This window comes from Sinocyclocheilus grahami, unplaced genomic scaffold (genome assembly GCF_001515645.1).
Source record: "Sinocyclocheilus grahami isolate Dianchi unplaced genomic scaffold, SAMN03320097.WGS_v1.1 scaffold821.1, whole genome shotgun sequence".
NCBI classification, from domain to species: Eukaryota; Metazoa; Chordata; class Actinopteri; order Cypriniformes; family Cyprinidae; genus Sinocyclocheilus; species Sinocyclocheilus grahami.
In genome coordinates, this window is record NW_015506000.1 from 127,472 (window position 1) to 152,585 (window position 25,114).

A 25,114-nucleotide genomic window follows, 5' to 3' on the forward strand; every position below is an offset into this window, starting at 1 on the left:
TTACTTTATTTAACTTGTTCAACTCAAGGTGCATGCTTAGTATATGCTAGCGGGTTATATTTGATTAATTGCTTACATTTGATGTCTGTTAAGTTGCATGGGTCAGTATGCATGTGTGTGGAAAGATGTGAGGAAGACTATTAAACACTCATGTAGTAAAACTATGCTTATAAAGCAACACAATACCATGGTGCTTTGATGTTGAAAGACTATCACATTACAATGGAATTTACAAGGTGGTCCAAGTGTATTTCAAAGAATACCGTGGTATTACCATGGTACATGTTCAGAAACCCTTAGTACTGAAGTCATTTATTTGTTACACACATGATGCATAAGCAGTAAATTGCTTTAAACTAACCCTAAAAAGTGATCATAGGAATCAAGTTTAGGAATGAAAGTTAAAATGTAAACGGATAACAAAAGGAGGGCTATGTGTCTGAGTACACTTAATAAACGTAAGCGAAAATATACTATCATGATACCATGTATGGTACTACCATAGTACAGAGCATTGAATGCACACTTAAAAGTAGGTTCATTCAAGCGTACTGAATTGTATTAATTGAATTGAATTGTAATAAAGATGTTGTAGTCTTGGTTTAGGGTAACTAAGTGAAGGTTATATGAATATAACATTTCAAAGAAGGCCAACGGTTTTCAAAGACATTCACACAGTGTTTGTGACAGTATTATGGCGAGATTTTGATCGTAAACACTAGTTAATAATTCAATTTAGTGTCATTAGATGGCTTACACAGCATGCGTTATAATAATTACTCAAAATTCCAAGAGAAAATGTAATAAGTAATCGCAAAACACATATGTACTGTATGCACTGCAAAAAAATGATTTTCTGGCTCTGTATTTTTTATCTTGTTTTCAATATAAGTATCTAAATAATCTTAAATCAAGATACATTTATTTGAGAGGCAAAATTCTTTCAGACGAATCCAGTCGGAGTTATATTAAAAATTGTCTTTGATGTTTCAAGCTCTATCATTGCAGTCAGCGGGTGTTGCATTGCTTCAGTCCAAAAGAAGTTAAATAAAAAGCGCCCATGCATAAAAAAAAGTGTCTCGCTCGGCTCCGGGGGGTGAACAAAGGCCTCCTGAAAAATATCCATATTCAAAATGTAATAATCACTTTAATGTAGCTTGCGCCAGCAGTTGTACACTGAAGCAGCTCCGGACGGATGACGTATGAGGTCAGCTTTGCGCATGCGCCGCTCAGAAGTGACGAACGCGGAAGCGCAGCGGAGAGATCAAAAGACAACGGTCAAGAATTAGAAGTACAAAACGAGGATTTGTAAAGAAGAATGTCAGAGGATTTGGATATAAGCCAAGAGGAGACTGGTTTTGCTTTTCTAAAGTAAGGAAACTTTGCTTCCTTTGATCCTGTAAGCAAACGTTGGTTTTCACGAGACTCACCGGCGCATGCGCAGCGCTGAACTCATACGTTATCCGCCCGGAGCTGCTTCTGTGTACAACTGCTGGCGCAAGCTAGATTAAAGTGATTATTATGTTTTGAATATGGATATTTTTCTTACAAAAACACATCGATTCACTACAGGAGGCCTTTGGCTCGGCTCCGGGGGGTGAACAAAGGCCTCCTGAAAAATATCCATATTCAAAATGTAATAATCACTTGAATCTAGCTTGCGCCAGCAGTTGTACACTGAAGCAGCTCCGGACGGATGACGTATGAGTTCAGCGCTGCGCATGCGCCGCTCAGAAGTGACGAACACAGAAGCGCAGTGGAGAGATCAAAACAAAACAATGGTCACTAATTAGAAGTACAAAACAAGGATTAGTCATATACACCTAGTATGCCTCGGGGGTGAGTAAAACGCAGCCTAATCTTCATTTTTGGGTGAACTAACCCTTTAAGTCAAGTTACATTTGCTTGAGAGGCAAAATGACTTGAGATATTAAGTTTTCTGAAAAATGTATCAAAAATAAGTGAGTTTATGCATAAAACAAAGAAACAAAAATATATCTGTCAACGGGGTCAGAAAAAACTTAATTCAAAGGCAAAACAAGATTATTTTTCTTACCCCACTGACAGATATTTAGTCTTGTTTTAAGCATAAATTCACTTAATTTTGATACGATATGAAGTCTTGTTTTCTGAAAAATGTAAGTCATTTTTCTTACTAAGTATTTTGTCTTTTTTCCAGTATAACTGACTTGAGATGTCAAGTCTTGTTTTCTGAAAAATGTATCAAAATTTAGTTGAATTTATGCTTAAAACAAGAAAATATTTCTGGCAATGGGGTAAGAAAAAAAAAAACAAGATCATTTTTTCTTATTTGAAGCATAAATCCACTGAATGTTTATACATTTTTCAGAAAGTAAGATTTAAATTCTTAAGTAATTTTCCTTCTCAATTAAATGTATCTTGATTTAAGAATGTTTAGATATTTATAATGGAAAACAAGACAAAAATACCAAGTTAGAAAATCCTTTTTACAGTGTATCACTCATACATACTGCTCATGCACAGTCCTGCAACCAGAAACATTGGTGAAAATACAAATGATGTTGGTTATTAATTAGGAAGTTACTTTTTTTGTATTGATTATTGAGTTTTGAGCATGTTCTATCTAAAAGCTCAAATTTCCCTTGTCTTGTACAGGGCTCTGTACATCCAATATGAATGGGGTCAATGCCAACCCTGACGCTCAGGTTGGGAATGAAGAGAGGGGCATTTGGCATAAACGCCTGCGTCTCAGGAAGACCTCCTTTTCATTCCCCGCTGAACGAAACACTGTGAAAGAGGAGAAGAATGTTACAGCACGTGGATGGAAAGTAACAGGGAAGTCCAAGAAATGGCCTCGATGTCTTCCGGCGGCGAACACCTTCACCTGCTCCTCGTGCAACGACGGCATCTCCTTCAAACCCGGCGAATTAACGATGCATTTTAAGATCGCCCACGGAGGCAAAGGAAGCCCACCGATGTTTCCATGCAACCTGTGCGGTTTCTCCACGCCAGTGTTCACTACGCTTCAGCAGCACCGAATGCAACACGAGGATTGTTTGTTCGCTTGTGAGATTTGTGATGACTATGTCCAGCGAACGCTTCCCCAACTGACCAAACATTGTCAAACTCACCATGCTCTAAACGGACAATACTACTGTCCGAAGTGCAAACTCTCCTTCCAGGAGATTAAGCAGTTTGTGTGTCACTCGTGTAGCATTTCTGATGGTAATGCACAGAAAAACAATCTCTTAAAGCACATGGCTGCTGCGTGCCGTCAAAGGTGGAGCCGCAAAAATTGGTGGAGAAAGCGGGCACACGTCAAGCAAGACAATAACCTGTCCCAAGGGTTCAAGTACTTACTTCCAAAACCAGAACCCCAATGGGCATCCCCATTGCTCCCGTTCTCCACACCCGGTCTACTGGACAACCACGGCGTGCTGCTGGATCCAGAGAAGACCTTGGAGGAAGCACAGCAGTTTCTCGAGAGGACCGTTTGTAGTGGTAAAAACTGGCCTGCATCTCTCAAAAGCGAGCAAGCGGCAACAACATCCCATCCGTCACAAACGAATGCAAAGCGATGTGCCACGCCACACACTGGGAAAGATAAGCTAAGCGGACTCATGAAGAAGAACAATATATCCGTTCCCCCAGATTGCACTACAAAGGTGGTCGGGTTCAAGATGGTGGGTGGCAAAAAGCATTTAGTTCTCAAAGTCATTCCTTCAAAGAAGCGAGACGTTTTGAAGGATGCTCACACTGTGAAACCTGCCAATCAGCAAGACGAATCCAATGATATTTCAACCGTTAATGCCTCAGGAAACTGTTCTCAGGTGACGCCTAGAAGTTCTTCGTCCCAAAGAACGAAGCAGGGGCGATGTGTAGCTCAGCGGGACTTTTTGTCTTCGGTGGTTGAGAGGATAAAAAGCCAACAAACCGATGGATGCAACAATCAGGAACATGCACGCAACCATAATTCACATATTCGAAGTCCCCGTGCAAAAAGAGCGAAAGACTGCCAAGACAAAGCTCTCAGTGAATCCGAGGAAAACTTTACCGCATGCCAAGGAGATTCAGGATGTCATAGTGATCTGACCTCGGATACAGGTTCTTTGGAAGAAAGGTGTGGTTCACGTCTCCTTACAACAGCGTTTGATGAAGAACACAATCTTGCACTGGATTCAAACTTCATTCACCATCAACCAAACACATGCTCCATCTCTGGGTTTGGTTGCGTGAGTCCGTCGTCTAGATCTCCCCTGAAGGATCTGACTGAGTCTTTGTGTCAGAGTGAAGCCGGGGGCCTGTTACTCCATGGCAATGCTGGCGAGTGCACAAACAACATGGACCCCAGAGATTCTCTGGTCCCGGTAGAAAGCCGCAGCGCTCCAGACCTGCTTCATACGGCGGATGATCTGCCTTTAACAACAGCCATCCATTTGCTGGATGAAGTGGGAGCGGATCGGACGTTATCGCCACACACCAGCTCTGATGAGCGTCTGAAAGATTTAACACACGCTGGAGGTAAGCAATATGCAGAGCACTCTGGGATCAAGTGTACTTGTTGTGTTTTGTCTTTTAGACATGGTTCCCATAGTCATGGAAAATATTAGGTAATTGTTAAAAGACAGGTAACTGTGTTTAGTTGAATATTGTTTGCTACAGTTATACTCAATATTTTATTGGCTTGTTGGTAGTGAGGTCTAAATAAAATGATTGAAGCCGTGCCATGGAAAATCCTCAAGTCAAATGGTGTGGGAACCCTGTGTTTATTCAGTGTATTTTTACTCTTTCCAGCAGACAGAAAACTCATGGTTCCGATGTTCAATAGGTCTAAGCTTGCTTACATAGATATCTAAAGTGGATATGGCTATATGTAAATCATGCGCCATATTGTAACGGTCAAAGCTTCAAGTTCACTGTGCAAACCTAGTTATTCACATGTATGACGCAATAGTCTTTAGCAGCTGATTTTCACAGTATTTAGTTTATCATTGATGCTAGATAGTTCTACATATGGTAAATAAAAAAATAATAGTGATCTTATAAACATTATTAATCATTTGAGAACCCTATCATAGCAAATTGCTATAAAAAAGCTTAGTTTTCATCTTTCTGACGTCATTTGAAACATATTTTAGATTTGAAGTACAATATATATATTTAAAATGTAATATATATTTGGAATAATAAATAATAAGTAATAATAATAAATACAAATTATATATTTTCAGTATGTGTGCGTGTTTTAAATATTTGAAATAAATAATAATAATAATTCTTATGAAAATATTTTAAAGATATTTTTCATGTATTTACTCTGAAATGGCTCGGTAACCTTTCTAAGCAATCTATTGTTGCCACAAAGACTCAAAATATTTAATGCAAGAAGTAAAATATAGTAATTTTGTTTTAAAAAAAAAGTATGTATCAAAACATTGTATTTCCTCTGAAATGGCTCTGTAACAATCTTTCCAAGCAATTGATTGTTTAAAAATTGATTGATTAAAAAAATTGCAATTAAAAATGTTTTAAAAAAACATTATCCAAATATTTTTTTCAGCTTTATGTATTTACTCTGACATGTATGGAAGCCCGTTTCCGCCACTGAATAAAAAAAAAAAAAAGGTTATTGCGACTTTTTATCTCACAATTCTGACTTTTTTTCACAGAATTGTGAGATTTAAACTCACAATTGCGAGATAAAAAAAACATGCAATTCTGACTTTTTTTCTCACAATTTCTGAAATAATAGATAAATTGTGAGTTAAAGCCCAGTTTTGGGGGGGGGGGGGGGGGGTTATATCTCACAATTCTGACTTTATAACTCGCAAAAAAAAGTCATAATTGCAAGTTTATATCTCGCAGTTCTGAGTTTATTTCTCAGATTTGCGACTACGTCTCGCAATTGCGAGTTTATAACTCACAATTATGACTTTTTAACTCGCAATTGCGCGTTTGTTTCACGCAATTATGAGGAAAAAAGTCAGAATCGTGAGATAAAAAATTACCGTTTTTATTTTTTATTCAGTGGCGGAAACGGGCTTCCATAGACATGACTATTTTTTTTTTTTATGTTTTACTCGAAATGGCTAATGGTAACCATTATCCAAGATATATATTGTTGCCACAAACATTCAAAGCATTCAATGCAAGAATGAAAATATACTAATTAAAATAGTCAAATTTTTGCTTTGTTAACATCATCATAATACAAATACAGTATTTGCTTTCATATATATTTTTGTTAAGACATTTTAAAGCATGTTAGTTGCTCTTCTGCTTCATGTTCTCATCAGATGCAAGCCAGCGATCTGATCCGGTCAACGCCAGCATCTTCTCTCTCCTGCCTGATGATGCAAACTCTTCCACATCTGTCCCAGAAACAGCATCTGGATCCAGCGAGTCAGTCGACCCTCTCGCATCGCTGAACAGAAAGCGCATGGGAGAAACGTCCTCGGCGGACTCTCCCGTCAGTAAGCGATCGACTCGGGCCTCGGAAGACGTCAGTGCCTCCGTCCTCTTCTGGGAGCCGGTGCCTCGAGACGCTCCGGCGACCCTTCGACTGATTCCCCACAGCTCCTCGCAATCCGTTAAAATCCCACGCGACTACCAGCCTGTCATAGTTCTCAACCATCCCGACACTGATATCCCCGAGGTCTCAAACATCATGAAAGTCGTTCACAAGCACAAAGACGCCGTGCATCGCGTCGTACTTTCTCGTAAAACTCTCCGAGCTCTTTCCGAGTCTAACTGCGATGCCTTTCGCCATAATCTCGTCGCCAATTGCCACGCGTCCCACCGCAGGAGAGAATGGCCAAACGGGACCGTTAAAGAAAGGTTCAGCTTGAAACTGAGGCTCAAACGAGTGTGTGGAAGAAAGTACACCGTAGTACCGACAGTGTCGGAGAGCATCGTGCTGCAGCCGACGTTTAGATGCTGGTTTTGCGGGCGGCTTTTCACAAACCAAGAAGCTTGGGTGGGTCACGGACAGAGACATCTAATGGAAGCAACCAGAGGCTGGAACCAGCTCTTCAACAGATAGAAACGCATTCATCTTCATTTTTAAGAAGCGCTGTGAAGAATCAGGGTTACTGTGCACATCTCAGGGTGAGAAAAATATCTTCGTCTTTCACCATTTCGTTCTTTACAGTAATAAACCCTTTTCGGGTGACTGACTATTCAAGTTGACATGAGCAAAGCATTATTTATTTCGTTACGCAATGTGAAAACGTGCAGTGCATTATCTAATAGATTAAAAATCACTGTGTTTTGATACGGTCAGACCAAATCCATCTCAGATTGCTGCAGAGACCTCTATTGTATTATTCCGCTCAACATCACAACATCAGTTCGTCTTAATACTTGATGTCGTTTTGCATTATTTTTTTGCTTTATTTTTGATGTTTAAAACTAGGGCATGTGTCGTTTAACCATTACTACTTTGTTGCATTACTAATCATCTTTCATAAGACTTTGTGACTGAAATGTTTACAGAAATTGTCGATTGTCTTTGTAGGATTCTACAAATCTGGTTTAGCTTCCTCTGTTCGACACATTGCCGGTATATTTAGCATTAGTTTAAACTACATCTGTATGCAAGAGCATATGTTGACGCAGCATTGGTGAAGTTATGTTTTGTATTTATGCAAATTGTCTATATTTATTTTTTCAGCGTGCAGTCGGCTGATAAGTCACATGGGTTTGATTAAGAGTTTAATCAAAGACTTTAAATTAATTATCGCATTGTTAATGTATTATCCATGGATAAAGAATGTTGCAACTGTGATGTTTTGGTCTCAGTAGTCAGAATTTTCCAAAAATATTTTTATTCTCATTTATGAAGCCAAAGGGGTTTTTTTTAGGATCAGTGTAATCTGATCAGGATAATAATTTCTTGAGTGTTTTTTCACCAGGTAAAAACGAGACCCTCACTGACTTGAAAAGTTTGATGATTGCACTGCGATTCAGGCACTTAATAGTGGTGTGAATTTTCCAGAAATATTTGAAGATGGCCTTTATTCCAGGTCTGTGATCCACTTCACTTGAAACCAAAGTAAACGTGTCTCTCTTATGTTTGTATAGAAGTTTATACACTGTGTTGCGCTAAACAGCTGTGAATGACACCTTGCATTGCTGTATTGTAGAAGTGCCTCCACAAAAAAACCCTGTAGAGCTATCAATAAATAAAGAAATATAATTATTTTGAAAATTTTTTTTTTTTTTTTTGTCTGAGCTAAATGTAGCTCTTTAAGAAAAAGCATATCGGACTTTCTTAATGTGTGTGTTTTAACAGTTGTTTCACTTGTATACTGAAAAATAAATATTACAAAAATATAATGACATTTTAGATACAAGACTAGAATTCACAAAACTCATCCGAACTTAATAGATGATCTGAAAGCTTAAAACCTCTGCTAGAGAAAAACAAGCATTTATGTAGCGTTTAAAAAGTGTCTTAAAACTTAAAAAGTGATGTAAATGAAATTACAGGCACGTTGTTGAACAAATGTAGCCTCTTGTGTGGTAGAAAATATTTTTATTTATGCCGTGTTTTTTACTAGTTTTAGACGATATACTCCTGTAAAGTAGCTCCAAAGAATATTTGTATCTTATTATATTTAATATTTTTGCAATTTTTTTTTTTTTTTTGTCTGAGCTAAATGTAGCTCTTTAAGAAAAAGCATATCGGACTTTCTTAATGTGTGTGTTTTAACAGTTGTTTTTAACAGTTTCACTTGTATACTGAAAAATAAATATTACAAAAATATAATGACATTTTAGATACAAGACTAGAATTCACAAAACTCATCCGAACTTAATAGATGATCTGAAAGCTTAAAACCTCTGCTAGAGAAAAACAAGCATTTATGTAGCGTTTAAAAAGTGTCTTAAAACTTAAAAAGTGATGTAAATGAAATTACAGGCACGTTGTTGAACAAATGTAGCCTCTTGTGTGGTAGAAAATATTTTTATTTATGCCGTGTTTTTTACTAGTTTTAGACGATATACTCCTGTAAAGTAGCTCCAAAGAATATTTGTATCTTATTATATTTAATATTTTTGCACGATTTCAAAAGGCAATTAAAACAGGGAATCCTTTAATATAAATCTGTACTTGTGTATGACCCCTCTAGTGTACAAATGTTTGTATAATATAAATATAAAACCCAGTCCCCACGTGACAAATATTCCCCCTTATGCAAATATTTAGGGTTGCACAGTGCAAATTATTATAATTTGACATAACATAATACACAAAACAATTTTTTTTTTTTACTCGACACACCTTGTAATATAAAACAAATGTGTTTATACAACGATTCATACACCCAGATACATGTATAAACTCTACAGCTGTACCATATTTGCGTATCTTTATATAACATTGCTCTTCACCCTGTTTTTCGGGGTGGTTTGCACAGGACGCATTCTCCTATGCTGTATTTTTAAATGCGCAACACATACTTTTGTCACCGTCAAAATAAAAATACAGAGTCTCGGCCCGTAACCTGTCATTCAGCCTAATAAGTTATAAAAGTAGCAGCAAGTGCCAGCTTTGCAAGCGTATCTGTTTCCATCCTCTATTAAGGTAAACGTGAAACTACCACACAGTTGAATGCCAGCACCCTCTCTATGCAGTTATATTTGTCAGGGCTTGACTGCGTGTCTGAGTTTGGTGTAGTCTTTGGTGTTGCTTTGTGAGTCGACCAGCACTAGAGGATTCTTCTGGTGGTTCTCGATGATGTCTGAGACGCTGCTGAAACGCTTGAGAGAGAGAGAGAGTTTAGTGATTGACAGCTGACTTCTACCTCTTTTCATCTCATGCAGTGACACCTATGGAAGCTTGTTTTTCCGTGACTTTTTTATTTCATAATTCTGTTTTTTTTCTCTCTCTCTCTCTCTCTCTCTCGCAAATCTGAGTTTATTTTAGGGGTGAGCATACTGACAACAAATAATATAAAAATGTTTTTTTGATTTATTTTTTTTGTGTTGGTACCTTGGCTGGTTTAGGCCTGTCATGGATAAATAAATGTGACACTAAAACTGCCAGTAGGTGGCAGCAAGTCTCTGTTTTAATGAGTGATTCATTGAATCATTCATTCAAGCGATTCATTCAAAACAGCTGATTCTATTTTCGCTGTTGAAAAAAAAAACAGTATTTTTTTCTAAAAATGTTACTCGCTCAATATGCTTAACAAACTGTTGTTTAAAATTAATGTTGTATAAAATGAATATCGCTCAGTGCTCACACACTAATATTTAGGAAAGCGGCACTATTGCTTGTGTGAGATTACTTAACATATAAATATAAAAAACAAAAACCTCTTCAGGGAATTTTTTTGCTTTCATAACTTGAATTATTGGGGAATTCTAGCTGCATTCTAATAGGATGCATCATGCAGTCAATGCTTTTGGACTTTTGTTTGTTTTTTGCAAAGTGAGTGACATACTCGATAATGTCAGCATGCATATTGATAATTACGATATTATTATATATTAAATATCACAGTTTATATTATAAATATCACACCCAGTTTATATCTCGCAATTCAGGCTTCTTTTCTCTCAATTCTGAGTTTATACGGCTAGTGGAAAAAAGTCAGAATTGTGAGATATAAAGATGCAATAACCTTTTTTTTTTTACTTTTTATTCAGTGGTAGAAACAAAAAGAGAATTGCAAGATGTAAACTCAGAATTCTGAGAGAAAAAAGCCTGAATTACGAGATAAAAAAGAGGGAAAAAAGTCAGAATTCTGAGATATAAAGATGCAATAACCTTTTTTATTTTTATTCCGACGGCGGAAACAAGCTTGCATAGACACCAGAATGTATTTGGACACTTAAATCACGCTTATTTAAAAGTTATGAGGGCATCAGTTAAATATTATTGAGTTTAGATTGAGATGAGGATGAGCAAGTAATAACAACATTTTAATTTTTGAATTTAGTAAGTAAGTATCCAAATACTTTTGGGGCAAATCCATGTCTGTTTTTACCTCCTCTCCTTGTTTTTCTTTCCCCAAAGCATACTGTTTGGTGGAAGCGATGTAGCGGACAGGGATGTTGTAAACTCGGCTGTTGTAAAACACCACCAGTGTATACGGCTGCTGTGCGTCCACACCAGAGCTCTTCCTGAGCAGAAAAGAGCTGTCCTGAAATCAAATCAGACAAATAAGCATTACATCTCAAGCAGACTGATATTTACGTTGATACATTTGGCAGACGCTTTATCCTAAGCAGCTTTACTTTTAAACACTTCATCAGCTCATGCATTCCCTGGAAACCGAACCCATGAACTTGGCGTTGCAAGCACCACTACAGGAATGACACAGCAGCCAGTAATAACTGGTGATGTTATAAAGCCGGGGTCTGGAACCTTTTTTGACCAAAGAGCCTTTTTTTCTTTCCATTTTAGGTTAATGCATTTTCCCAAAAGAGCCACAGTACATTATGATATAATATGTGCAAATGCATTTATTTAAACTGAATGTTAAAAGTTCATATCGATCTTGTTCTATTCTGTAATGTTAATATAAATCATGCACTGTCAGAATAAAAAGGTTGCATTTTATGTGTGCAACAGCCTTTTACTGGCAGTCCCTTATGAAATTTAACCATGGTTTCAACATAGTTCAACTATAGTATTTGTGACCCTGGAGCACAAAACCAGTCTTAAGTGTCAATTTTTCAAAATTGAGATTTATACATAATCTGAAAGCTGAATAAATAAGCTTTCCATTGATGTATGGATTTTTAGGAATCTAAGGGTGCAAAAAAATCTAAATATTGAGAAAATCATCTTTAAAGTTGTCCAAATGAAGTTCTTAGCAATGCATATTACTAATCAAACATTAAGTTTTGATATATTTACGGTAGGACATTTACAAAATATCTTCATGGAACATGAACTTTACTTAATATCCTAATGATTTTTGGCATATAATTTTGACCCGTACAACGTATTTTTGGCTATTGCTACAAATATCCCCCAGCGACTGAAGACTGAAGTTTTTGTGCTGCAGGCTCGCATTTGTAGATTTCCATGGTGACCACTACAGTAAATATATTTTAACCATTAAAGCATGTTTTTTCCACGGAAATTGGGCTGCGTTTAAACTTTGATTTTGGTTGATTTTCCCTCGTGGGTTAAAGGTTTGAAATATTGTATGACTGAAATGTTTGTATTGAAACATTTAGCATAAAACCGCCCTAGATGTTAAGTTTTGTGAAAGAGGGCCACTGGTAGAACGCCTTTGAGCTGCGTTTATGATCAATGTGCATAACAGTGACTGTAAAATATGTATTTTAGGTATGGAAATGACATTTTGAGTTTTGATATTTGGGATGTGGTCATTGCTCTGTTTTTGACTGGCATGGGCTAGTTTTGTCAAGCAGACCTGGCAATTGGCTGGTATTTATTATGCAGTGTCTTTCAGTCTAGTTTTGTGTTATTTTGTGCATGTCTTGTGACGTGCCTTAGCTGAGCGTATGAGAGCGTCCTCTGCTGTCTTGCGGTCACAGCTGCTGGCATACCAAACCTTTTTATACACACCAGCTTCCTGTGTGAGAGAACAGGACAGTTAGACAGTTGACAGACGCTGTAAGTGCATGCTGAGATGTTCTTGATTATAGTAGTTATGCTGCGAACTGAGACACACAAACATGCATTTTTCATTTTCTGTCAGAGCCAAACCCTATAAATGAAAAAATGAAAATGTACACATAAAGAAGTAAACGCAAGTCAGTTATTGCAATCACCTCTTCAGCATCTCTAGCTGATCTGCTGTCTGAAGGCAACATCCCTCTGCCTGTGGAAATATAAAACCATACTAATCAACAGCTAGAAAAGAAATTCATCAAGACTTTGTCAGAAAGTTTTGATGTTTATATTGACCTTATGGACAGAAAAAAGTCAAGTCACCTTTATTTATATAGCGCTTTATATAATACAGATTGTGTTAAACAGGAAAAGCGTCTGCTGATAATGCAAGAGGACAATAGACAAGTCAGTTTATCAGTTAAAGTCAGTTCATTGTTGATTCAGTTATGTCATCGTCCAGCTCAGTTCAGCTCTCTTCCAATAGTGTCTGTGCAGTCAAGTCAACAATGTTGCCAGAAACTGTGACCCCAACTAAAAAAAACGTGTACATTGCAAACTGAAAAAGCGTGAATCTTACTCTGAGAGGGAAGCTGCCGAGGCAGAGGCATCCTGTAACAGAAAAGGAGACTGTAGTTTAGTTCTTCGGTTCATAAAATTATGACAGTTTATGCCTGCAGGAGAAAATTAAACTGTTTTTTACTTGGCTCGATGGAACCCTGTTGCCGATGGGCTCGGCATGGTGTCTGGTGGGCTTCGTGGTAAAGTTAATGCTGTTGTTTTAATTGATGTGGCTGTAACAGAGATCATGCAATTGTTAATAGGCAACTTTAAAATGTACTCTAAAATAATACAAGGTCATAGTTAAAATTGCTCTTTATAAAAGTGCAGGAAACTCTCATTTCGGTCACATCTACAAGTCATTGGCTATATTCAGAATAGCATACTACTTGAGCAGTATGCTAATTTTCTTTATGCATGCATGCATGCATGGATCTGTCAAATTGTGCATTATAAAACAGCTTCATTTGCAGAATACTGCATCAGAAACATGCAGTATGCTAATTTTCTGTATGCATGCATGCATGCATGAATCTGTCAAGTTGTGCATTTAAAACTGAACTTAATTTGTGGAATACTGCATCAGTTTAACGAAATGCAGGGAAGATTTTATTTGTGCAGTATGCTACTTTTTTTGTATGCATGCATGCTTGGATCAGCCAAACTGTGCATTATAAAACAGCTTACTTTGTGGAATACTGCATCAGAAACGTGCAGTATTCTCATTTTCTGTATGCGTTCATGCATGGATCTGCCAGCTTGTGGGTTATAAAACAGAGCTTACTTTGTGGAATACTGCATCAGAAACATACAGTATGCTAATTTTCTCTATGCATGGATACATGGACCTGCCAAATTCCGCATTATACGGTAAAACAGAGCTTACTTTGAGGAAAACTGCATCAGTTTGACCAAATGCAGTGTAGATTTAATTCGTGCAGTGTGCTAATTTTCTTCATGCATGCATGGATCTGCCAAAATTGTGCATTATAAATCAGAGCTTACTTTGCGGAATACTGCATCAGAAATGCACAGTATGATAATTTTCTGTATGCATGTATGGATCTGCCAAATTGTGGATTATGAAATGGAGCTTACTTTATGGAATATTTGTGCAGTACAATATTTTTGTGCATGCATGCTTAGATCTGCCGAATTGCACATTAGCTTAAAGTATGCAGATGTAAAGTATGCAAATTTTCTGTATGCATGCATGAATCTGACAAATTGTGCATTATTAAACAGAGCTTAATTTGTGGAATTCAGCATCACTTTGACCAATAGTGTAGATTTTATTAGTGCAGTATGCTGATTTTCTTTATGCACGGATGGATCTTACAAATTGCACATTATGAAACAGAGCTTATTTTGAGGAATACTGCACCAGTTTGACTACCAAAATTAAAGAAATTTTTTGACTTGGATTTAGTTCGGAGATCATGAATGGGTATCTCTTGTTGAATTGCAAATGCAATGAGGTCACATGACCACAGTGTCGTATATTACTGCTTGAAACATTTATCATAGCATAATGCATTCTGGTTTGCATCTTACTTTTTAAAATAGTACAGAATGCACCATATATATTGCCATATGCTTCTGTTCTGAACATAGCCATTGCTCTTGCACTGATTTTGCTAGTTACCTTCACTGTCTCTGCGAGGAATGTTTGGTTTCTGCAAAAATGGAAAAGTGTTTGTCACAGAATGCTTTGATTTACCGTTAAATAGTACAGATTAGATAAGATAAACGAGTCCATACCGCTATCAAAGCAGGATTTGGTTTCTTCCTAAAAGATCAGCAGTGATGAACTGTTAGATAGTCAGCCTGATATTATAGCAGATTTGATTTATTATTGTTCAGGGTTTAAGGGAGTCAACATTGTCATTGTCTCAAATGTTTCACATTGTTAGAGAACCAAAACAATGAACCTGAAGAAGTATGTATGTATGCATCTAATGTATTTTGATAGAAACTAGTATAGTATTTTGACATGGTTATAATGGTGAATGTTTGTAAGGGTGCTGAGTAACTGTGAATGCAGGGCTAATCTAGTGGTTTGTAATTGTCTTGAGAAAATAATGACTGTGTAATACCGTGGACTGGCTTTAGGTGGCGCTATCTGTGTGTTGGGTTGTAGAGTCGAGTTACTCCTGCTGATCAGAAAAAAGCATTTATTGACAGAGAACAGCAGAACAGGGAAGCATGTGATGTGTGTCTCAGTAACAAAGGACATGAGGAAGTTCAGGACTGAATCATCAAGGGCTGTTGTTGCAGAGATAGATAGATAGATAGATAGATAGATAGATAGATAGATAGATAGAGCTGCTAGAATACCCGTGTGGTTGCTAAGGTGTTGCTATTCGGTTGCTAGGGTACCCTGGATGGTTGCTAGGGTGTTGCTATGCGGTTGCTAGGGTACTTGGGCTGGTTGCTAGAGCGGTTGCTAGGGTGTTACTCTGCGGTTGCTAGGGTACCCGGGATGGTTGCTAGGGTGTTGCTATGCGGTTGCTAGGGTACTTGGGGTGGTTGCTAGAGTGTTTGCTAGGGTGTTACTCTGCGGTTGCTAGGGTACCCGGAATGGTTGCTAGGGTGTTGCTATGCGGTTGCTAGGGTACCCGGGATGGTTGCTAGGGTGTTGCTATGCGGTTGCTAGGGTACCTGGGGCGGTTGCGAAGGTGTTGCGTCGCTGTTGCTAAGGTACTCGGAGTTGTTGCTAGAGTGTTGCTATGCAGTTGCTAGGGTACCTATTAGGGTTAATTTTGAAGGCGTTTTACCTGGTCTTAGACTGAACATTCTCCTATAATTAAACACAAAGCATTTTGTCAGAGCAGTTATAAAGCAAATTAATAGTCCATAAATTAATATTATATATAATGCATGTTGTTACTTGTTGTACTACCTGTCCAGGTCATATTTCATGCCAAAATTATAGAAATAAATTATATATAAAATAAAAATTAAAAAATTATGTAAAAACTTAAATGTAAATACATTAAAAATGTTATTATAAAATATTATTATAAATATAAAAAAAATTAAATACTATTGTAAATATAAAAAATATTATATTATGTATGATGTTGTACTATTTATGCTGATTTTAACTTTTAACTAATAATAATAAAATCATGATTTTCATAATTGTATTACTAGATTCTAATGAGACTTTTCTCTCTTTTTTTTTATCTGAATATCACATCAGTGACCTGGACCAAGCTCTTTTGATTTCAGCTCACCTTCAAATCAGGAACCTCATAGAAATCTAAAAAAAAGAAGAATTCAGAGTGTAATATATGAGTATTTGATCAAAGAAATCGAATCAAACTGCAGTGCGCTTCTTGAAATAATCTCATGAAAGCTCACCCGGAGCGTTCACACGAGCAGGAGCACACGGTTTGACTCCTCTGTTAACCTGCGGCTCTATTAACAGACATTACGCACCATTAGGGCTTGATTTACAGTCAGTGTGCATCAACATAAAGGCCTTCCTCTGTCATCTTACTTGATGGTGTTTTCTCAATGGGCTCAATGTAATTATCATCAACTGTTTCGTCCTCCGGCTCAATGTAATCGCCCTGAACGGAGGAGAGTGCTTCAGTATCAGGAGTTTATTGTGCGCTAAATGAAACTCTGTGTTAATAGTACAAGTGTTATTACATCATCTTCCTCTGTCAGGCTGCGGTGGGTCGGTCGTGGGGGTTTGTGCCTCTGTTGCGTTTGGAAAGGATGGTTTGGTTTCGCCGGTCGACCACGACAGCTGTCTGTGAGACACAGGAAATCTGGTTTTACATGCTTTACAGAACTTTCCTTTTGTAGAACTGAACCTTTTAGGCTGACGTCATTTCACTTCGCTCACATTTTTGATTCTGTTGAACACAAAAGGTGTTCACACTTTTGAAGAGGCTTTTATGCTCCGAAAATCACATTTCATTCAAAACAACCTTCTGTACTCGATGGAAGAACCTCATGCAGGTTTGGAAAGACGTGTGGGGGAGGAAATGGTGACAGAGTTTTAAATCAACACGAAATGCTTTTCGCAACTCATTTTTCTTTACGTGACGAGATTGAGAGCGAAAAATGTTGGGCAAAACTTTATTTTTATTAAAAGTGCACCAGTGAATCATTCACAATAAAGCCTTTTTGTGTTTCTTTGTACATTGTTTCTCATTTACAGGAGCTAGTCTGTGATTTTATTGCTGTCTGAATCCAGAACGTCAGTGTTTTTCTGAAGAACAGCAAGTTCGTGATTCAATTTCTTACGAATCCACATCTCTGAGTTTACAAGACGGGATCAGTCCGAAAGTTTTAATCACTTCCAAGCACATTTAAAACTAATTCAATTAGACGTACATGACGGTGTTATTTTATTATCACTGAGATCAAATTTTTATTCACATTTTTAAAATAATTTTTTTTTTCATTTTTTTTTTTACTTTTTTGTTGTAATGTTTAGTTTTTTTGTCATTTTTCGTTTTCATTTTTATTTTTACATTTTACTTCTTTTTTTGTGGTAATTTTGTTAGTTTCTATTTCTATACAGAAGCCACATCTCTGAGTTTTTAACCACTACATCCACATTTTAAATATGGACACTTTTTGTTTACTGAATGTTTGCATATATAATATTACGTCGCCATTCCACTACAGTAAGTGGGCGCTTTAAAGAAGAAGCAAACAAAATCACAAATGTTTTTTAAACGGACCATTATGCAATAAATGTGTAAAATATTTATGATATACATTTATTTAAATGAGGGCTTGCACAACTAATCATTTTACTAATCAAACAAATTGCTGGGTCAGATTATTTCTGCAAATTTCCGTATTTTTAAAAAGACATCCATCCTTTTTTAGAGATAAAATGCATGACAGAAAACCATTTTTTATTCTTAAATAAGTATGCACATTTATTGCATACCATAATAATGGCCCATTTAAAATATTACGCCATTTTTGTTCTTTTTTTTCCTTCTTCTTAACAGCTCCCACTCAGTGAATAGCGACATAAAATTATTCTAGTAAACATTTTCAAGCATTTCGGTAATATTTAAATACTTAAATATTTTACTGTCCACATTTAAAATGCGTGTGCATTACCGTGAAGCACAACGATTAGCGTACGGTGCTTGGCAGTGGTCAAAAAGGATTTACGAAACGACTTCTGCTGGGAGGCTTTATGCGCATGGTGTGGAAAAAAGAATGACGTTCTAGATTCAGATAAATGTTGAAACGACCTTATGTCCTCATGAGAAACAATTACCGTCTGAACAGTAAATTGCCATCCGAATGCATGAGTTTTATCACTGAGGTGCCATCCCCATAAGAAACAATAACATAGCACTTATGAGCATGAGTCAGTTTTGATTTGATGCTGATGTTACTCACCCACATACTCTCCTCTGGGGCTGGTGATGGACGGGCTGACCGTAAAGGCCTTCATGTGACCTTGAAGCCTCGGCGGAGGTTCGTAGTTGTCGTCATGATCGCCCTGAGGGTCCTCGTACGTATCGCTGTCCTGTTAAAGTTAAAGACGTGTATGTGATCAATGCATTTCCCGTCTCTTTATATTTCATGCTTTTACATCAGTTACACTGGAACATCTGTTTGATTGTAACACGTTTTTGCTCATTCATTTTGAAAATGTTTCACTTGAAGCTTAGATATTTCATCTGAAACATCTTTGACATGTCAGCAGTCATTATTGTTTCAAATGCATGTAGAACTTAAGATTTGATTTAATTAGGTGTACATGATAGTGCTATTTTAGTATCATTGAGATTATAGTTATTACTATTTTTATTTACATTTTCATTTTTATTTTTACCGTTTTCATTTGCATTTTTACTTTTACATTTTCATTTTTAAGTAATTTAGTTTTACATTTTGTTAGTGATATATATATATATATATATATATATATATATATATATATATATATATATATATCTCTATTTTGATGTAAAACTAAATTACTTAAAAATGAAAATGTAAAAGTAAAAATGCAAATGAAAACGGTAAAAATAAAAATGAAAATGTAAATAAAAATAGTAATAACTATAATCTCAATGATACTAAAATAGCACTATCATGTACACCTAATTAAATCAAATCTTAAGTTCTACATGCATTTGAAACAATAATGACTGCTGACATGTCAAAGATGTTTCAGATGAAATATCTAAGCTTCAAGTGAAACATTTTCAAAATGAATGAGCAAAAACGTGTTACAATCAAACAGATGTTCCAGTGTAACTGATGTAAAAGCATGAAATATAAAGAGACGGGAAATGCATTGATCACATACACGTCTTTAACTTTAACAGGACAGCGATACGTACGAGGACCCTCAGGGCGATCATGACGACAACTACGAACCTCCGCCGAGGCTTCAAGGTCACATGAAGGCCTTTACGGTCAGCCCGTCCATCACCAGCCCCAGAGGAGAGTATGTGGGTGAGTAACATCAGCATCAAATCAAAACTGACTCATGCTCATAAGTGCTATGTTATTGTTTCTTATGGGGATGGCACCTCAGTGATAAAACTCATGCATTCGGATGGCAATTTACTGTTCAGACGGTAATTGTTTCTCATGAGGACATAAGGTCGTTTCAACATTTATCTGAATCTAGAACGTCATTCTTTTTTCCACACCATGCGCATAAAGCCTCCCAGCAGAAGTCGTTTCGTAAATCCTTTTTGACCACTGCCAAGCACCGTACGCTAATCGTTGTGCTTCACGGTAATGCACATTTCCTTGGCAACTAGTTTTATTTATTATTTTTATATTTTCTGTTTTAATTTTTTGTTATTTTCCATTTTTATTTATACATATATATATATATATATACTTAATTTGCTGTAAAGTTGCTTTGCAACGATTTGTATCATGAAAAGCGCTGTACAAATAAACTTGATTATTATTATTTTTTATTTATTTATTTTTTATAAATTTTTTCATTTGCGTTTTTATTTTTATTTCATTTTTGTTATTTTCTGTTTTAATTTATATATATATATATTTATTTATTTATTTATATATATTTGTTTGTACATTTTTTTTAACCTTTTTCTCATTAGCATTTTTATTTTATATTCTGTTTTCATTTTTCATTTTCCTTGGCAACTAGTTAGTTTTTTATTAATATTTTAGTTAGTTTTTATTTTTATATTTTCTGTTTAATTTTTTTTTGTTATTTTCCGTTTTCATTTTTATTTGTACATTTTATATTTGCTTAAATGTTTAAATTGTTTGTGAAGTGTACTAGCAATTTCTGAGTGAAAATCGTTTCTACACCAAATTCAGTTTTTAATATAAAATTGTATTCAAATGTTATTTCACTACTTAGACCCATCAGCTTTCAGACATTTTCAGTTCGCGTAAAATGGGGTTTTCATACATATTTGAGGTAGAATATTGAATTGCATGCGCATGGGCTACAGTTATTGCATTGTGCATTAAATTATTACTGATGTTACATTCATTCAGCATCACATTTGCAAAAGTTCTGCTGTAAGCGAGCATGTGACTTTTACTGGAGTAAACTAATGCACTTACAAAATCTGAGTCAGAGTCCTTCTCAGAATCCGGAGCTTCGCCTGAAAAGTGACAACATGATCATGAGGTACGTAGCTAAAAATACAAATGACAACATTTATCCTTCACTTAGATATGATTGTGGTTTGATGGTCCATAAATGTACTGAAAATTCCCCCGACTGCCTTGAGTTACATCAGCTAAGGCAGTTTTTTAAGGATCGGATCAGGTAAAAATACTCGCACATTTTCCAGCTGCACATTCACTTTCTAGTTCAGACTTGAACTTGCCTTGATAGTCTCGTACTGGTACTTTCGGGGGTCTTTTCTTCTTTATTCTGAAACAAAATCAAAAGCAACCCAAAACACAGAAAGCTGTTCAGAGTTCATTGCTGTGGATTAGTGATAGAATGCTGAGTTTCGTCTGTCAGCAACGTTTAAGCACATAATTACATGTAATCTACAACATACGAAAGCAGAAACACACAACGGCAGGACACAGAATAATGAGGCGGTTGTTAAAGTTAAAGGCCAGATTAGAGTAAGTCTAAGCTCTCGTAGACGTTACGGTGGTGCCATTTCGTCACATAAGTCAAGTCGCCTTATTTATATAACGCTTTATATAATACAGATTGTGTCAAAGCAGCTTTACAGTGTTAAACAGAAAAAACATGCGCTGATAATGCAAGAGGACAATAGAAAAGTTAAAGCCAGTTCATACTTTTTTTTGTTGTTTATGCAGAGAGAGAGGATCTGATATGAGCTTTGATCAATCTTTTAAGCACGATAATTTGCTTAAAATTAAATAATAAAAAATAATTATATTAAATCATTAAATAAATACAATTAAATTAATTAAAATAAATTAATTAATTTAAATAATTATAAAATAAATTAAATAATTTAAATAAACCATGAAATTAATTGAATTCAATAGTTACATTAAAATAAATAAAAAATTTAATTCAATCAATAAGTTAAATAATTAAATTACATTTACAAATAAGACAAAATTAACTTACAAATAAGCTTTTTTAAATTTTATTTTTTAAGCAGAAGCTTGGTTTTAAGGTTGAAGCATCAATCAACAGGATTCACAACAGAAACAGAGTGAGACACTGATCATACCGGTCCAGTGTATTTCTCCCGGTTTTGAGAATATTAGCTGCTTGTTCAGTCTGAAACCTTAGAAATGAATACATTAAGAGACAAAAGATTTCAGTTATGTGTATTGATGAATAACACGGCCCTGCATCATATTTGCCGAATGAAATCTAATATATGTATATTTTTTAAACTAATTTTGAGGTACTGATTCCAAAAATAGTGTCTGTTTTGCTGGAGCACACTTTCTGGCGAAATCTGTGCATTTTGTTGCATTTCTGCTTTTGACAACAACTGTATACAGTAATGTGAAGAAGTCTTGCATTCTCCATTAATCAGCAGAAACACGCCACAAACACGCGATTCCTGTCTGAATCTGAGCAGATTACAACTATCTGATCCACTCTCAGCTCTTTTGCACTATTTGAGGCCTAATCCTGATCACTTTCCCCTTTTCCACTCCTTTGAAGATTGTAAGTTAAATTAGTACTTTTTTTGTCATTAAAACAAACTTCTGGCATTCAGCTGTCAGCTTTTGTTTTTCTGATAGATGCATTAAAGCTGATACATACATTGTATATACATTGAAAAATCTTTCAGTTTTTTTATTGACATTATATTAGGAAATATTAGGCCTTTTTCGCAAATCAAGATGTAGGGCAAAACTCTGATTGATTGATCTATCATTTGCTAAAGTGTTTTACGCTTCCTAAAGAAAATATCAGTGGGGTTTGCCTGTGTAAAACTCATCTGCAAGATTCTAGGTGTATTTTATTGCTGAAACTTGTAAATCTAGTTTCTTGGGTAAAGTACCAGCACACCGTTCATCAACAAGCCGCATGATTTGAGGAATCAAAATCTGGAGCACAAATGGTGTGGAACAAAAATGCAATGCATTAGTGCACTAGAGCTTGGTATTGAAGGTTTCGGAAAACCCCTAAACCGTAAGCATGAACAATAGTATCAGTGATACTTGGCAAACATCACACATAATCACATTTATAAACATAAAATGTGCTCAAACTGCTTTTGGGTTATCGTGTTACAATAATGAACACGTATGTGTTTTTCTACAGCCGGTGTTCCTTCATTAATAACAATTGCTTTGCTTTTGCTGTAAATTTGATATCGTTTCAGTCATGCACGCCACACCTAATGAGCGTTTTGGGACTATTGCTGGGTATGAATTGAGGAAGTGAGAGGAAATGTGTTTGAGGACGGTCACCAGATGTTTCCTCACGTCTTAAACTCAAAACATAACTTTGATAACTTTGTCTTCTCCTGTTGTGTTTCAATTAATGAAGAAGTATGTAGAATATAACACACCTTTTTAGTCTGTTGAAAAGGCTGTCGTCATTCTTTTTTATGTCTTGAACCATTTTTTGGAGCTGCCTGAAAAAAACAAGCACGAGTTAATAAAAGCACATTTTGGGGTTGGTGAGATTATTATTATTTTTTTATTTTTAATAGAAATAACTCTCCTGCTCACCAAGGCTGCATTAATTTGATCAACATTACAGTAAAAATTGTGAAATATTATTACAATTTAAAACGTCTGTTTTCTATATGAATATATATTAAATTGTAATGTATTTCTGTGATGCGCAGCTGTATTTTCAGCATCATTCCTCCAGTCTTCAGTGTCACGTGATCTTCAGAAATCAGTATAATATGCTGCTCTGCTGCTCGAGAAACATTTCTGATTATTATCAATGTTGAAAACAGTTGCGCCGCCCGATATTTTTGTGGAAACTGTGATACATTTTATTTTTCAGGATTCTCTGATGAATAGAAAGTTCAGAAGTACAGCATTTATTTGAAATAGAAATAATTTGTAACATCGTAAATTACTTTACTCTCACTTTTGATCGATTTAATGCGTCCTTGCTGCATAAAAGTATTAATTTCTTTAAAAAAATCACACTTTTGAACTTTAATAGATAGATAACCAATAGTTAGATATTTGCAAAGCAATCATTAATCAGCTTCGTGAGGCTCTCAGACGTTCTGTTCAAGCGTAAAGCCTGAGTTGTGGGTTTGAACAGCTTATCAGATTCAAAGTGAACTGCTTCACGTCTGTGTCTGTGTAGGAGAGACATGTAATGCATATAATTACAGTCCTCACAACGCTTCACCGCAGCGTAGAAATTCAACACAGTTCCAGCCATGAACTCACTAACTTCAATAAATCCATCAATCAATACGACCTTCACTGACCTGCATTGGCTTCATCAAGTATTGTTGGCCAGCTGATTATATCTTTAATGATGTACTTTTTATAAATAATGATTTCAGTGACATTTCAAAAGCTTCCTGCCAGTTTTGAGAGATCCAGATAAAAAAAATAAAACATTTTAATTGATCAATCATTTGCTGTGTTTCTATTGCATGCACACAGAGATTGACCAAACGCAAATGTATTGATTTATTGAAAAAAGCAGTGTTTGAAATACTGTTTGAAACCTAAATCTTTAACTAGTGGTAGTCCGACTGAAACTGAGCGCAGGCGACTTCCTTATGCATAGATAACAGTGAAACTAAATTGTTTAAAGTTTGCCTTACCTAAGTTTATCCGAAGCAGGAGCCGTGAATCTGTTGAAATGCTCCATTCTGTGTCTCTATACCGACTGCAGTGAGTTAGTAGTATGCACTGGTAGTTGAGTAGCTGCTAGTAGTCGAATGGCTCATAATGAGTGTGTTGGACATCGGTGGTTAAGCAGCACAAGTTGCAGCCGAGGGCAATTTTTTTTCCACAGAAGTGGTTGGTAATGAGGATTATGAAACTACTGTTGAATGTCATGCTACCTTTATATTTAGAGCCACTTTGAACTGATTCACTTCAATTAAATGATGCTATTTCTTGCCTCTCTGCATTCTCAGTTCTCTGTCTGTGCTTTTTGCAACATTTTATGCGTCTAATAATAATTATGAATGGTTTCTCTTAATGAACTTTATTATTGCACTCTTCTGTTTCTTCCAACAGTCTCCTGATGCATAAGAGGATGCACTATGAATGATTTTTAATGCATGTGTATTCATAATTTAACAAGTGAGCACATGTATTTTACTCCAAGGATATGAAACAGACTGCTTGAGTTTTCTAAAAATGTTTTAAAAGGATAGTGAAAGTATGTATTATTTTTGGTTGCAGTTGTAACTGATAAGAAACAGTGACTTTTTGCTCAGTTGGTCTTGTATGCATTTCATTATACTGTATATTTATATATATATATATGTATATATATATATATATATATTGGTAAAGAATGTATAGCCTGAATGCACTGTAAGTCGCTTTGGATAAAAGCGTCTGCTAAATGCATAAAAAAAA

At 35.9% G+C, this 25,114-nt stretch overlaps 2 protein-coding genes across 4 annotated transcripts in view; one reads left to right on the top strand and one right to left on the bottom strand.

Moving 5' to 3' along the window:
* The window catches only part of LOC107562397 (zinc finger protein 518A-like), a 10,845-nt gene extending 2,694 nt beyond the window's left edge, over positions 1–8,151 (top strand). Inside the window, exons 2-4 of one of the 3 annotated variants that reach the window (XR_001605979.1) lie at positions 2,638–4,506; positions 6,282–7,089; positions 7,896–8,151. Coding sequence is in view for 2 of the 3 variants with exons in the window: in XM_016247034.1 (XP_016102520.1) it covers positions 2,655–4,503; positions 6,279–7,024 (2,595 nt within the window). In the remaining variant the exon portion in view is untranslated. Of the gene's footprint in view, positions 1–2,637; positions 4,507–6,278 lie in introns of all 3 variants that reach the window. The other 2 variants (XM_016247034.1, XM_016247033.1) reach the window with 2 other exon arrangements.
* Positions 8,152–8,882: 731 nt separating this feature from the next.
* LOC107562387 (B-cell linker protein-like) lies at positions 8,883–24,533 on the bottom strand. The gene is made up of 20 exons (XM_016247015.1): positions 24,346–24,533; positions 23,110–23,175; positions 21,808–21,864; positions 20,971–21,017; positions 20,702–20,742; positions 18,530–18,659; positions 16,802–16,905; positions 16,647–16,719; positions 16,508–16,564; positions 16,381–16,406; positions 15,919–15,941; positions 15,124–15,294; positions 14,903–14,930; positions 14,787–14,817; positions 13,284–13,374; positions 13,161–13,192; positions 12,742–12,791; positions 12,459–12,542; positions 10,980–11,135; positions 8,883–9,747 (listed from the first exon to the last, which is right to left on the bottom strand). Exons 1-20 carry the CDS (start codon positions 24,390–24,392, stop codon positions 9,631–9,633), a joined length of 1,431 nt encoding a protein of 476 aa, XP_016102501.1. The 5' UTR covers positions 24,393–24,533; the 3' UTR covers positions 8,883–9,630.
* Positions 24,534–25,114: the final 581 nt, after the last annotated feature.

Coding starts and splice junctions, on each gene's coding strand:
- LOC107562387 (XM_016247015.1), bottom strand. CDS start 24,392: ATGGAGCATTTCAACAGATTCACGGCTCCTGCTTCGGATAAACTTAG. Junction 20,743..20,970: donor ACCAGTACGAGACTATCAAG/GCAAGTTCAAGT, acceptor GTCACTTTTCAG/GCGAAGCTCCGGATTCTGAG. Junction 18,660..20,701: donor AGGACTCTGACTCAGATTTT/GTAAGTGCATTA, acceptor TAACTTTAACAG/GACAGCGATACGTACGAGGA.